A 16418-nucleotide genomic window follows, 5' to 3' on the forward strand; every position below is an offset into this window, starting at 1 on the left:
TTGTCCCATAAGGGACAGTGTTAGAGGGTGGGCATTGTGTGGGTATCTGAATCCTGGTACCTACCTACAATTTCCTTGCAGCTGCAGCATTTTAAAAACCTAACACTCTTTACTGCTTGAAGTGATCGATTTGCTACTCTCTGCTGTAGACCAGACTGATTACAACTGCAGTAAAATGGTTGAATGGAATAACGTTGAAAAGAAGGGAATAGTCAAGTTTGAGCTTAAGCAATCTTGTATGAGTATCGGGACCAGGGACATCTTGATGGTATCTCTCTATGTGAGTTTTCCTGCCTTTGCAAGAGTCTCCTGTTTGTGCCAAAGGAAATTAAAAAGGGCTAAGAAGCATTTCCAGGATAGGATGGGAATGACTGGTGGAAATGGAGTTTACAGGAGTTAGAAAATTACCTTGAAGATATGTGGCTTTCCATTAATTCTTGCTCAGTATATCAGTTTGAGAGATACATTTCCCTGTGCTTAGAGAAGCATGTTGAGAAGCCTCTGCCGACAAACCCAGAGGCAATTTCAAAATGAGGAAGCATAAAAAAATTCAGGAATAAGTACATCAGGAATTAACCCTGTTTCTTATAGTGATTTCTTATAATGATTTTGATTCATGTCATTTATTTAGCACATTGTGGTAGTTTCATAGATGTTGTATGTTCACTATGGTCCCAAGTTATTAAAGCTGATTAATAACTTAGCATGTAAAGTAAATCTCATTTATTTATTTTCACCTACTTTTAATTTCTGTGTGTATCCCTTTTTCAGTCATTAGGAACTTCATCTTACCGTTAGAAGTAAATTCAGCAATAAACCATTTTAAGAAGTTTTTCAGTATACATATGTACATACGTATATAAGTATGTTAATTTTTCCCTCTTGTATAGACTATAAGGATACTTGAAATTTAATTTTTCCATAACCCTGATGTTAAGGTATCTTGTGGTATTTACTTAGGAGTTGCAATATTAATTATTTGTCTGCAGCAGACTACAGCTGAGGACTTCATCAGACTCATTCTGGGACATGTGTGATAAATAGTTCTTGTCTCCTTGAGTTCCATTTATCATTGTTCTCAAAATCCTATGAATTACAAAAAATAAAATGTAAGCCGCAAACCAAGAACCTGGTTTGAATTAATTTACAGTTAAGATGCTTATAAATAAGATTATTTTAAATTTTAAGTTTAGAAATAACTTTTTAGGCATCAAATTTGAATAGGGAAACTTTAAATATATCAGTAATTAACAGATTTTTTAAATGAAATATTATTCTAAAATAAGGTTCTTTGTGCCACATCTTATTTCACTTAGTATCTGTCTTGAAAATAATTTTATCTTGATCATATTACTTTTCTTTCAGTGGGTCTACTTCTTTCTTATAAAAGTGGAAAATTTACTAGACCATCTGTAAGTGTCTCTTAATTCTGAAATTTAATAATAATATGTAACCAGGAGCCAGAAGAAACATTCTTTCTGTTGAGCTAAAATAGATATATAAGGAAGGAACAGGAAAGCTCATTGTTCCTCAGTTTGTATAGATTTCTTCAGCTGAGCATACTAAAATAAAATAAGAAAAGAATAAAGAAAGGGTTTACTAGGAGGCAGTCATGTAGACAAGACCAAGATAAAACATTTAATAGCTTGTTAGACAAAATAAATAATTCTTATGATGATGTGGCTTAATGTAGCAAGTAAAAGTTAAATGGTGTTGAATGATAAGGTGAGAGAAGCTTCCTGGGTCTTAACATTTCTTAGGTGAAATATTAAGCTTGTTCTCTTACAAGTGCAGAGTCCCTGTTTCTTAAGAAAATTTTTTGTGTTAGAATGATTGTGTTTTGACAGATTAAAGGAAAAGGAATCTGCATCCTTAAGTATTTTGTGGGATATTTAAAAAATACTGTTATTATAAGCACAAACTCACAAATTTGTAACAAATGTTGATAATGTTATAGTGAGTCCAAATATTTATGACTAACATATTTGTAAAAATCTATCTACTTGTAGTTGTTACAGTGAAATTTGTAGCTTAGATTGGTTCTCACTTCTGAACCTTTTCTCATTCTCTTTGCTATGTAGAAGAAAGCTTCACCAGTGAGATTTATGGTCATTATTTGGGTGTGTGTTAGAAAGCGGTTAAACAGGTAGAACTAACTCCTCATTAGCCTCTGTTAGAGATTATAGATGTAAACTTTCTTTTGGTTCACTTGTAAATAGCATATCATTCTTTCGGATTTTCAACCTTTAGAGTCACCTAAACTTTGGCAAAAGTTACTTAAAGTAGTTAATCAGTGCAGTATTCAGAAGTATATATAGTCAGTATTTAACTGAATTGAAGTTCACAATACTTTTAAGTTTTTAAAAATCTGATTTGTTCCCACTATAGAGTATATTTTTGGGTTACAGGTTTATCCAGACATAATGCCTGATTAATGTGTGTAAAGTACCATACTCAGTTACACAATCAGTATAATTAATTACATGTTTACTCTGTTAAGCTTTCTAAAATTTGTATGCCAAGTAAAAATATAGTGATCAACCACATAAAATGAATTTAATATAGTATCATAGTAAACTGTAACTTTTTTTAACTGTAGTATGTTTGGATGTTAAAGAAATTTTAATCAGAACTGTGGCATTGAGAAGCATTCTGAGGCCAAAAGTGTCAAATTTTTTTGGGTACCTACTGGGCTAGAAGCTCTGTGCTTTTATTTACATTAGTTTCTGTAATGCCTAGCAGCTCGCTTTGCGCATAAGAGGTGCTCAGAAAATACTTGTTGAATGAATACCAAGGGTCATATGATGACTTTCTTAACAACTGCTTTGAAAAATATGTCTTTTGGTGATTACTTTAACTGCATATTTCTTTGTAGGAAGCACCGTATCAGAGATTAATAGTCTTTACTATCTTCTATATGATTTTTCTTTTGAAGGTGCCTTTCTCAAAAACACTAGTGGCTTCTCCTTAAACACTGATATGTGAAATACAGTTACTTTTAGAACACATGAATCATGGGCACCTGCCTTTTCTCCCTTACCAAGTTGTTGCTGTGTTGGAAAGCCTCATAACTTTTGCTAGAATATTGTCTGACCTCAGAAGTTGTGTATGTCATTTTCATTTCACAAAATCAGGCAGTTTTACCTCTGTTCTTAAAACCAGCATTTGAACTATGCAGTTGTATATGGTAGATTATGTTTATTATCAAAGTACTTTTTTACTTTTATTTTATTGTGTCAAATATGGTGTGTATCAACAATCTTGGTGGAGAGAGAGGTAAAATTTTCTAGTACTTTAAGAAAATGTCTTTCTCCCATGTCATTCATCTTCCAGGCATTTTGAATCAAGGGTAGAAGATTCTGACTTTCTCTTTCATGAACTCATGTAAAATGAAGTGTGAATTGTCTAGGAATTAGAGGAAAAAGCAATCATTATTACCAGTTGGTGGCATCAGAAATGACTTTAATGAAGAGGTTGAATAATGGCTTAGGATTTAAGGCTGAAATCTACTGATTTATTTAAGATCTCACATATGACAGTAAAAGGGCCTCAGTGTGGTGCAGTTCCAGGAGTTAACCGTTCACACCATAAACTCCACAGTCCCAGTTAGCCTCTAGTTCTGGTATCCTGGAATAGTTTGTATTATGGCTTTACAGAATTGTTTTCCAGATCATAAAAGTGAAATGTTTTCATTTTAAAAACTAGGTAATCCAGAAAAGTACAAAAAAGTGATAATTGCCCATAATTCCACCACTCTGACTTTATCAGAAGTTACATTTTATTGATCTAAGCTGTATATGTACATGTGCATGTACTTGTAAGAGGTTTATGTTTAAGGATTTGTTTTTGTTTTTGTTTTTTACCTTTTTGAGAACTAATACAAGTTTATATCTACTCTAGTAGGCAGAATTTAAATTTTCTCTAGTCTGGAGAATCTGAAAATAGTAACCTTCCTCATAGTCTTATTCCATCTTCTTTGGTTACACTCAATCTAACCTACATTTGAGTCATTTAAGTTTTAAAAACAGATACCAGGCTCCTGCCCCCCAGAGAGTTGGTTTTGTTTACTCTTTGGGGGCCCCAGGAATCAGTATTTTCTAAAAGTTCCCCAGGTGATTCTCAAGCAGCTAAAGAACCACTGGGTGCTCTAGCCTCATTGAAACTTAGCGTCATTTTCATTCATCCCTTTCTGCCTGGTGGTTAGTTCTCTATGCCTTACACAATTAGTCTCTATTTGCATATATATGTGATTAATTCTCTATACAGTTTTCAGAAAACTTTCATATTGCTTTACTTGATTTGCACAAAAATGCTGAGAGTTAAGCAGTACTACTTTCTTCTAATTGATAGGATAGAAAAGTAATCCACTAAGAACTCAGTTACATTTTTGCTGCCTTTGAAAATCTTGTGCAAATAAATGTTCACAGGTGTGTGTGGATGTTCAGTTAAGAGATTTTTAAAATATATGTTTGGTATTTTTCAGATTTATTTTATTATATGAATATGAACTATCTTTATGGTAGACTTTTTAAAAATAAAATGACCTATGGGATGACTGCTATGTTTAAGACAATATGCAAATGAGAAATCTGATTTCTTTAATACAAGAGAGGCTAAAACACATATGCCAACAGTTAACAGAAGACAATAGTACATGATTATTTTAAGATTCTGTGCAGTTGGGGAGAGGCTGTTGCTGGAAATGTTAACGTTGTTCTGTTTGGCCTGGTCTCTGAGTCTTATTCCCTCTTCTCTAACAGAAATTTTGTGACTGAACCTTTTCTGCGTTTCATAACTTTCGTTAATATTTAGTGGAAAAGTTACTCAGCCACAAAGTTTTTTGGCAAATTGCTTTAAACTCTACTTACTAAGTAGATTTTTTGTTTTGTTTTTGTTTTTGGAGGTATTTCTGAACTTGAAGAGGAAAATTACCAACCCTTTTAAGAACATAAGGAGAAAACCAAATTTTCATCTTGAAATCTATATTCTTAATTCTGAAACACAAGTATTCTGAAAAGTTGGGCAAAAGTGAACCTATTTATAATGTTATTTCCGTGATTAATTGAGAGACTGGTCCAGAAGCCATTGGGAGGTTTAAATTAATAATTGGTATATACACTATTGTACTCTTTTAAAATCTGACAGTTCTAAAACATGTCTGGCCCCAGTGGTTTCATTAAGGGTTTGTGGACCTATACAAACTTATGATGCATAAATAAGGAGGTGTTTTAGCATCTTCTTCCTTTGGTGTATTTTTACTTTTGACTCTATAATCGTGCAAAGAACATTGCAGTATATTTTATGTAATTTCAAGATAGCTGTATGTTACTACTCTGATAGTTTGAGATGTGATAAGTAATTTTGCTTCCATTTTTTATTTTGCTATTCAGACTATCTTTTTACTCAATTTCTTTTTTAGTTTTGTTCCTCAAAGCATTAGTTAGGTGTCTGTTTACATTGCGCTTTCAGTTAGCTTCCTCATCCTGGTGGTGCTGCTTTCCTTTGGACCAGTTCATATTTCTTTGGTACATGCCAGATTCCCTGAAGAACAAAAGATTCATTTATTAGTTTGTTATAGGACATTTCATAGCACAGGCTTACATGGGAGATGAGGTATAAATGGTTACTGACTGTACAAAGATGTGTCTAAGCTAGTGGTGCTTGTTGAATTAAGTGGGATTTGATTTTTAAGTTATTTCTTGTCTGTGACATCATAAAAGTTAGGAATCTGTAGATATACTTTGTAGTATCATTCAACTCCAAGTTTATAGTCCTTAGTGACAATACAGGGTTGTACATGATGCTGATTTGATTGGCGTGTCACAGTGAGGGCTGAATAAAAGTCTGAACTCTGTTTACTGCTAGCGACCAGCTTAGAAACTGCATCATTGCCGTTCAAGACCTATATGATGCTTGTTATACAGCACTGTAGTAGGTTCTGGGCTGGATGATGAGCATCCTAGCTGTCTGAGAGGTGAATTATCTTTGTATGGGGGAGGGATGATACTTTTTATAAAGGAAGAAATTACAATATAGTTGCTAATTGAGCATGTGTAAATAAATGCAGCTACAGATTATGAGAGCAGTCAAAAATTAGTGCGTAAAATGTCAGTTTATTATGTGCCTGTCAGGTTATTACTAGTTTCATTAATATATGTTTGAAAAATCTCGTCCTTTTAGTTTTTATGTTTATAAGCTGCTGACACATTGTGTCCAGTGCTTTCATGTGATACAATTGTTAAAAACAATAAAGGATAGCAATTTGGACCTTTCTCTGTATCTCTGCCTCTTGCTGCCTGTTTGTCATGGGACAAGTTACATAATCTCTGTGACTCTCTCATTTTAAAATTTTACAGATGTGGCTTGTGGAGCCTCTGTTCATGCTAAAAGAGATGACATTTTTAACTGCTGGCACCTTGTAGCTAATGCTTTTGTCGTTTTTGAGGAGTGGAGTAGAGCCGGGTTTAAACTGAAGCACTGCCCTTACTAGCTTTGTAATCTGATTAACTTTTCACTATTTTGTAGAATGGGGCTAGTTAAGAGGATAAAATACATGCATTGATATATATGGAGCATGTGTCCTAGTGCCTGCACTGTGGAAGCTGCTTAAGCAGCGGTAGTGACTGCGTCTGTTGTTTTTGTTGATGTAGTGTAATTTAGTTTTCCTTTAAGTAAATGAAAGCAAGTGAAACTCGCCATGCAGTGTGCATAGTATATGTAGCTTGTTGTTATGCTGAGGGCTTCCATTTCAAAGATGGTGTCTATACATTGAGTTAACCACTTCTTACTAAAATAATATCTTTTAAGTAGGTCATAGTAAGATGAAGTGGAAAGAATTTTAGTCCTGGAAATGAAGAAGCCTTGGCTTCTCGGTCTGACAGTGCCATTTACTAGCCTTGGGCAGGCTGTGTAACCTTGGTTCATTTTCTCTTTTGTAAAGTTGTGATTACTTGCCCTATGTACTGTGGGGTGTTAGAAAAATATCACCTGAACTTTTTTTAAAGTGCTTTGCAAATTGTAATGCATTTTATATTTATAAAGAGTAAATAGTATTTGCAAATGATCTGAAGGAATATCACTCAAAAGCTCTGCTCTATAGGTTATTTGGTGGTGTGGGTGTTGGGGGTGGGTGGTGGAATCCTGTAGCTTTAAAAAGCTTTTATTTCTTCTCAAAGCTTTAAGGTTTTATATTGTGGTGGTGGTTGTTCAGTCACTCATTCGTTTCTGACTTTGCAACCCCATGGGCTACAGCATGTCAGGCTTCCCTGTCCATCTCCTGGAGCATGGTCAAACTCATGTGCATTGAGCTGGTGATGCCATCCAACCATCTCATCCTTTGTCGTCCTCTTCTTCTCCTGCCTTCAATCTTTCCTAGCATCAGTTCAGTTCATTTCAGTCCTCAGTCATGTCCAGCTCTTTGCAACTCCATGGACTGCAGCACGCCAGACTTCCCTGTCCATCACAGACTCCCAGAGTTGCTCAAACTTGTGTCCATCTATTCGGTGGTGCCATCCAGGCATCTCATTTTCTGCCGTCCCCTTCTCCTCCTGTTTTCAATCTTTCCCAACATCAGGGTCTTTGCTAATGAGTTGGCTCTTCGCATCAGGTGGCCAAGTACTGGAGTTTCAACTTCAGCACCACTCCTTCCAATGAATATTCAGGACTGATTTCTTCTAGGATTGACTGGTTTGATCTCCTTGCAGTTCAAGGAACTCTCAAGAGTTTTCTCCAAAACCACAGTTCAAAAGCATCAATTCTTTGACACTCAGCCTTCTTTATGGTCCAGCTCTCACATCCATACATGACTAGTGGAAAAACCATAGTTTTGACTATATAGACCTTTGTCGGCAAAGTGATGTCTCTGCTTTTTAATATGCTGTCTAGGTTTGTCGTAGCTTTTTTCCCAAGAAGCAAGTGTCTTTTAATTTCATGACTACAGTCACCGTCTGCATTGACTTTGGAGCCCAAGAAAATAAAGTCTGTCACTGTTTCCATTGTTTCCCCATCTATTTGCCATGAAGTGATGGGACCAGATGCCATAATCTTTGTTTTCTGAATGTTGAGTTTTAAGCCAACTTTTTCACTCTCCTCTTTCACTTTCATCAAGAGGCTCTTTAATCCTTCTTCACTTTCTGCCATAAGGGTGGTGTCATCTGCATATCTGAGGTTATTGATGTTTCTCTCTGCAGTCTTGATTCCAGCTTGTGCTTCATCCAGCCCAGCATTTCGCATGATGTACTCTGCGTAAATAACCAGGGTGACAATATACAGCCTTGACATACTCCTTTCCCAATTTGGAACCAGACTGTTGTTCCGTGTCCGGTTCTAACTGTTGCTTCTTGACCTGCATACAGGTTTCTCAGGAGGCAGGTAAGGTGGTCTGGTATTCCCATCTCTTTAAGAATTTTCCACAGTTTATTGTGATCCACATAGTCAAAGGCTTTAGCATAGTCAGTGAAGCAGAAGCAGATGTTTTTCTGGAATTCTCTTGCTTTTTCTATGATCTGTGATAGAACAGTTTAGTAAGCTCTTTCTCACCTGATACTGTTTCATTTTTTAAGGAAGGAACATCTCCCTCATTGCCCTTGTAGTAACTTCTAATTTGTGTTTTCTCTAAAATACAAATGCCACTAAGTTCCACATTTTGTTTCTTTTTTGTTTCAAGCCCTCAGGGATATGAAGACCTCTTTTACCTCAGTGGATAAAAGAAAACTCTTTACCCTTCATCTTTTCACATATCTGGAAGAACCAGTATCTTGTTCCCTTTTTATCTCTCATTCATGGAAAGGATTTCCAGTTGGGATTAGATGGAAGATAGGAGCTGGTGAGGAGACATGGGAAAGGGAGTTAACCTAACTTTTTTTTTTAGAGTTACCTCACAGCCGAACTCTCTCTCCTCTGGGGTCATGGAAGCTTGAGATAGGTATGTGGCAGTTCCTGTTATAGGCCAAGGAAAGGTTGATTAGTTGGCTTCAGGAGAAGACATCCATTAACATCTCAAAATAAATAAATTTTTAAAAAATAGTAAAATTGTAACAGCTGTGATTTTTTTAAAACAGCATTTCTCATACATTATGGGTTATCTAAGTAGATTTTTATGGACTTGCTTGAAAACACAAACTTTTGGCCTTGGATCTGTGGAAAATTTGTGTGTGGGGGGGGGCATGTTTAGCCTTGGATTTGTGGAAAACGTGTGTGTGTGAGGCACTTTTAGCCTTGGATCTGTGGAAAACGTATGTGTGTATGTGTAAAACATTTAAAGAATTCCAACCACCAATTTTCAAAGTTTTGAAGTTGAGGGTTGGGTCAGGGAGGCCTGTAGTCTATCTGGAAGCTGTTAACAGTTTTTGGTCTGAAGTAATTTCTACTTGCCTTAAATCAGTTATCATGTTAAAGCACTACTTAATATTTAGGCCTTTGGAGAAACACAAAATAAGCATAAAAGCAGTCACTGTACTTAAGGTATTTCTTTAAATGGTGAGCAAGAGGTACCCAACAGAACAAGGGAGTATATCATCAGCTGATCATGGATTGTGAGGTGTCAAGTGTGAGAATTTTATTTTAGAGAAAGCTTGTTGACAAGAAGAACTTAGGAGGGCTTTATGGGGGATCTGAGTCTTGAATTTAGCTATCAGATGTCTGGTTATATATACAGTTAGTAGAGTACTGTTGAAAGTTGATGCTACTTCTGGGAGAATTGAAGGTAGAGAATTTGACTGGTGTAAAGAAAAATGGATCTCATATGTCAAGTCAGTGAAGGTGATGGGTTCGTATGCAGGATTAATTATTTGCACAGTTTATTTCAGTGAAATGCAACAACAGCATGACATTGTTCATAAAGCTTCTCTTTTTTGGTTTGGGACAGCTAGGGCCAGGTGTTTTATAGCAGTTGGCATTTGCTTTGTCAGATGATTTGGGAGTGGAGAGTGATACCTCGGGGTAAACTTGTCTGAATGTTTTTTGCTCTTAAAGTAATAAAATATTGGTTGTTAGCCCATTTTCCTTCTTTCGCAGGTAAAAAACAGGAAGCAGATGAGTTGAGTGGAGATGCTTCTGTGGAAGATGATGCTTTTGTCAAGGTAAAGTGTTAATTACACAGGTTAAGATGTCTGTTTTGAGCCTAGTATTTTGCATGAGGAATTCATGCATTTTGCTTTAACAATAGACACTGAAATATGTTGGTAAATAGGTATAGAGACAAATAATATTGTCAGTCTTACTAATTCTCATAGTTGAGAAATATAATAAATAACTTTAGTTAAATGAGACAAAGCAAAGAATGTTTGTTTGGGGAGACATAGGGGCCAGAGGAACAGGTACAGGACAATTGATACCTTAGTTCCTGGAAAGGGTACTGCCCATCACATTTAGCTTTTGTATATATTAATAATATACAGAAATCAGATTAATACAGTCTTTAAAAAGGAGAAAGTTGCTGATATATTGCTACTTAGTGAAGATCAGATTAAGAAATGTGTTTTGCCCATTAAAGATAAATAAGCCAGGTCTTTATTGGTTTAAAAATATATTTTATTTTAAGAATGTCCAACTAGGAGAACAGAGTATGTAATTTTAATTGAGGTTGTGGCAGGTCAATATACTGTTACTTTTAATCATAGTTTTTATTGTTGTTGTTCTCATTTTAATGAAATGTGATCTATTGACTGATCATTAGGTCTTAAGTAGTGTGGCATTTGCAGAAGTTATTTAATGAGCATAGTTCGTTTTAAATTACATACATGTACACCACATGTATTCTGGTTTCTGTGTACAGTTAGGTCATACTGCCATAACATCTCGGATGTCTGTGTGGCCCGCCATGAAGTCAGCCCATGTCTCTTCACTCACTCATTTCCTACCGTCTAACTCTCCTCCCTCCCCACACACACAGGCTGCACAGGCACCATGTACCTCACTCTTTGTATCTTGCACTTTGACGGCATGCACGGAGAGAAAGAGATGTTTGGTTGAGGAGTTAGCTCTGAAGTCAGGTAATTCAGGAAATATGTGCTCAGGGATCCATTAAAATGGGTGATTACATGCCTATAACTGGCTTTTTTTGAGCCTTTAAGGGGTGTTCAGTCTTTGTATTTTGTTATCCTTGTGGTATATCTTCCACTAGGTTTATTCCTTTGCTCTCATTTTCTGTAGTTGTCTTCACTAGTGAGTGTATGATTAAGTCAGAACTATCCATAAGCTGGAAAAACATTGTGACTTAGTAAAAACCCTTTTAGTTTTCAAATTTCTAACTTCTTGTCAGCTCTTCAGTGCACAAAAATGTTTCAGTCATTTAAAATGTTATGAGGAGATGTAATATTGCTGTCTTATATGTACCACAAAGGATGCCTTTGTGTAATTATTAAATGAACCTGGTCATAATGTCTAAAAGAACAAAAGAACTTTTACAAAATTCTATTTAAATGTATCGTTACTTTTATATTTCTTTTTCCCTTTGGAGGTATCCTCATTTGTGGTAAATATGATAGAAAGAAAGTGGATATACTTGCCTTGTTTCTCAGAGTTGGTAATTTTGGAATTTATACAGTGATGATGGTGGGTAAATATCACCTATTGCTTAGATATGTGAATACTATAGAAATTACTTCTACCTGTAGGTGAGGAGAATAGTCAAAATTGTCACTTGAAAGTAGGTGAAATTCCCTCAGTGACTTGCCTTGTTTTGTTTTTTGTTCTGTACCAATTCTTGTAGCATCATATAACCAACCACCTCCTCCACTGTCAGTTCCCAGTGTCCCCCCACTCATAGGCAGATAATAAGCTGGTTAGACCTGCTGTCCCAGCGATGACCTGCTCCCCAAGCACTGCACATTCCACACAGTCATGTTTCTTCTCTGTGCCTACCTTCCCAGAAATTTCTAGTCCCTCATTGCAGTTCCTCTATGAATAATTAATAGTTACACCCCTACACTTTTCCCCTTTTAACCCAGAAACTTTTAAATCTGTTGTTTAATTCCTTTAAATCTCACCATGAGAGTAGGAAAGGAGGAAGAATGTCCATTGCTTTTAACCCTTTGTCTGCAGTTAATGAGAGAGGGAACTAGGCTGATTGTTGCTTTTCTTTATTTCTACTGAGGTACCCTTATATCCATAAACTTTAAGAGGCTAACCAATATTCTTTGCTTCACAGAGAGAATCCTAATCTATGTTCCCCTGTTTAATTGGCTTTGTGGCATGGTGGTAGATTTCAAAACTGATTAGTTATTTGCATATTTGTAAGAACAGACATTGGTGTAACAGTTGGGATTCCTTATTATAAATTAGAAATAAAGTTTATATTATCATGTATAAGATGTCCACAGTCTTTGAAGGTAAGCCAAACTGTGGCGTGTAGAAAAAAGAAGTCATTTCTTTGAAGCCATGTCTTATAGGAAAGCTCATAGGATGTGACTTGGTAAATATTATAACTGGAACTTGAGAGCAATCCAATTAGCATATATTTATTTCAGTGTAAGTGATTTGGGAACTCAGATGCATGGTATAATGACCTTGGTATTAGACCCCCCTCTGATTTTAAAGGCACAGTTAGTACGTAATATAAAATTATTGAACTTTGACTTTGGGAGTAATGTCAAAATATGATAGAAGTGAAAGCATTTAGAGATGTAAATTACAAAAAGGTTTGGTGGATAGCCTGCAGTACTTTGCCTCGAATTGTATCAAATTTTCTTACCATTAAAAGGACTGTGAATTGGAGAATCAAGAGGCACATGAACAAGATGGAAATGACGAACTGAAGGACTCTGAAGAATTTGGTGAAAATGAAGAAGAAAACGTGCATTCCAAGGAGTTGCTTTCTGCAGAAGAGAACAAGACAGCTCATGAATTAATAGAGGCAGAAGCAGTAGAAGATATAGAAAAAGAGGACATCGAAAGTCAGGTCTTTAGCCAGTTTTTTTAAAACGTGATACAGTTAAACTAAGTACTAAATAATAAAAAAATATTTTTCTAGTTCAATGTGGAAGTCACAGAACTTTCAAAAAATATATTTTTAAAGTTACTTATAAATCACTCAGAATCCTGCAATCTAAGATGACCTTTCAATTTTTGCTTATTATTTTCCACATATGTATATGTTTTTACCTAGTAGTTATCATGTTACAAATTGCTATTTAGTCTATATATTTTCACATAATATATAATGACTTCAAAATTCATACATTACATCGTAATTTACTAGACTGTTTTCTGGGTGTCTGATAGCTACTCTTTTAATTTGGGATATTTAAGTTTTAAGTTGTTTACTATCCCACTATGAAAGAGTGTACCAATTTAACACTGACCTTGCCAACATTACCAGATAGTAAGTTTTTTTTTCCTACTTTAGTAGATGTAGAAACATTAATTTGCATTTATTTGGTTATTATCAAGGGTGGGGAAATTACTTATGAAAGTTTAACTTAAAAGCTTTAAAGATATAATTTTTAAATCTTTTCTTTGAATGAAATAGACCATTTGTCCTGCTTTGAAGCATGTTAGTACTACTTAAGAAAATCAGTGGAATAGGGGGTCAGTATTCATGCTTAGAACACTATGTTCTACCTAGCTTAATAAATGAAGGGATCATGAAAGACTTGTTTCTAATTCGTTTTTTGGTTTCTAATTCTTTTATCAATGTGACTAAGCTTTTATGTTGGCATAAAAATATAGTCTGAATTATTAAGCATTGGCTTAATACCCATGGTATCCATAGACACTGCACAGAACATGAGGCAAGTGATAATCGGGTGTAGCATAAAGGCATTCTCGTGTTACCCAGATATTTTGTAAAGCAAAGCTATTGTATACCCTTTTACTTAGGAAATTGAAGCTCAAGAAGGTGAAGATGATACCTTTCTAACAGCCCAAGTAAGTTTACATTTAGTCCTATGAATATGATATTGTTGGGTGGAAGGGCTTGGAAAAGGAATCTCATTTTGACTTGAAAATTATTTAATTCATAAAATTGCCTTAAATATAATACTGAGCTACATGGTATATACAAAATACTTTAAATTGGTGGTTGAAATTTCTCTTGCTGTGGAGATAATTGGAAGTTATTAAAATAAGGTTCCTACCATTCTCAAAAATAAAAACAGTCTATCCTTTTTCTAAAACATAAGTCTAGTTATCAGTGTTTTGGGAAGCCTTCACACTCCTTGATTTTTTTTTTTTGTGGTCACTTTGGTATGAAATAAATCATTTAAAAGTACTAATAGCCTATTAAAGCTTTAAAATTTTGTTAATTTAACACCCCTATGATAAATATAGTATAAGAATGATAAAAATCTGTTTTAAGTAATTTACTTGGGATATGTGTATACATGTGGGTGTGTGTGTATGTGTAGAAAATGATTTCTGTTGTGTATTAGATTTTGTTTTTGGTCTATGTGATATGCATAGTATACATTTTAAAGCATGATGTACAGATGCTATAAACAGACATTTATAGCTCAATTTCTGTATTAAAAATTAGCCTTTGTCTTTTTCCCATTTGTGTACTCAAGAATACCTTGTTCATGTACCCTCTTTAAATAGCATACTTTCAAATAGAGATAGGGGTTCCCATTCCCTCTGTTTACTAGATTTAGGAAAAATAGTGATCAGGTGTGCTGTTTCCTCACTGTAATATTTACTGCAAGGGTATATAATGCAGTGTATATTCATAGCCTGCTTAGCTGATTGCCTCTGGTCACTCCTTCTTTACCCCAGCTCTCTTACATTTGGAATGCTGGTGAAACTGTATATTGGTTCTCTGTGTTCATTGTAATGGGAGAAATTGCATTTCTGGGGGAAATGTTTTTGGTAGTTTGGAATATTCAGGAAGGAAATGTTAGGACAGTGAAAGTCTGTAGACTTCCCCCCATACTATCCTCAGGTATGTTCATTTTTGAATGATAAAAAATAGATGAGGAAGATTAACTCCCAAATTGGAGGAGTACCTTTTCTGGATATTACTAATTTGCAAAAAGGTAGAGTTGAACTCTTCATATTCATTGGCAAAAAGTTTTTAAATTTTCATCAAAGGCCTCTCCTTCCGTTGCACAAGTTGGAGTGTGTGAAGGGTTACATCTGAGTGTCCCCATTCTCATAATAGATAATGTATGTATTATAAAAATCTAACAGAAGTATCTTAAGGAATGAGTGCCTTTTTTAATTTTTACAAATTTTTATGGGCTAGATTTGGCCTTGCTCTCCTATTCCATCATGAGAGTGAAAGAACCTTTATTTACTTTTTATCAAAGGGCAGGTTTTGCTTATTGTGTCAGGGAGGTTACATCTTCAAAGAAGTAAAATGACCTTTTCTCCTCTTCCTTAATGATGTATGGTGAAATATGTAGAAATATATATGAATGTATCTCCATTCCATCATGATTTTGATGCTTCTAAGCATGACTAATGAATGTGTTGTCTTATTGTGCATGTTAAGGAATACTGCACAGAGTATACCAGTTACACAGCTTCTGCTTTAGCAGTTCAAGGGCAGTATTGTTTCATCTATTCCTCCATTCACTTTTTCTTTTCTACACTATTTTGAAACAAATTCCAGACATATTTTGCCTTAAAAATCCAGTGTATATCTCTGAAAGAGAGCTATTTTATTTTTTACATTATTATTCCTAATATATGATTTTTAAAAAATATCTTCAAATGCTCAGTTATCCTTTTTTTTTTTAAGAAAGTTTTATTTGAATCTTTATTTGTGTGATGCAGATAAGATCGAGATTTTTTGATTGATTGAAATGTCTTTTAGGCCTCTTTCAATCTATAGGTTTTCTGTTCATCTCCTCCCCCTCCACTTTATTTGTTAAAGAAATTGAGTTGTTTATCTTATAGAGCAAGAGGTGGCAAAGTTTTTCATTAAAGGCTAGGTGGAAAAATATGTTAGCTGTGTGGGCCTGGGATCTTCCCTCGTGGCTCAGATGGTAAAGCATCTGCCTACAATGCAGGAGACCTGGGTTCAATCCTTCGGTCGGGAAGATCTCCTGGAGAAGGAAATGGCAACCCACTCCAGTATTCTTACCTGGAAAATCCCATGGATGGAGGAACCTCGTTAGGCTACAGTCCATGGGGTTGCAAAGAGTCAGACACGACTGAGCGACTTGTTACAACTATTCAGCTCTGCCACTGAGTGTAAAAGCAGCTACAGGCATTAGGTAAATGAATGGACATGGCTATTTCAATAAAAATAGCTACAGAAAGAACATCTTACATAGTTTGACACCCCTGTCATTCATAGAGCTTCCAGTGTCTGTATTTTGCTGATTATGTTCCTGTGAATTTAGTCAACATGTTTCTCTGTTTAGTATATTTCCTTTAAATGGTTGTTTATAGGATCCTGAGGCTTGCGATCTGATTCCGACACCCCTGTCCCTATCCCCCTAAGAGATACAACTAATTCATAGGTAGTGTTGTATTCT

General features: G+C 35.2%; 1 protein-coding gene across 1 annotated transcript in view; it reads left to right on the plus strand.

Moving 5' to 3' along the window:
• Positions 1–16418, plus strand: part of SLTM (SAFB like transcription modulator) — a 43282-nt gene that overhangs the window by 1995 nt on the left and 24869 nt on the right. Inside the window, exons 3-5 of the mRNA XM_052646665.1 lie at positions 10015–10079; positions 12701–12898; positions 13819–13866. Of these exons, the coding sequence (XP_052502625.1) occupies positions 10015–10079; positions 12701–12898; positions 13819–13866 (311 nt within the window). The remainder of the gene's footprint in view (positions 1–10014; positions 10080–12700; positions 12899–13818; positions 13867–16418) is intronic.

This window comes from Budorcas taxicolor, chromosome 10 (genome assembly GCF_023091745.1).
Source record: "Budorcas taxicolor isolate Tak-1 chromosome 10, Takin1.1, whole genome shotgun sequence".
Classification (NCBI taxonomy): Eukaryota; Metazoa; Chordata; class Mammalia; order Artiodactyla; family Bovidae; genus Budorcas; species Budorcas taxicolor.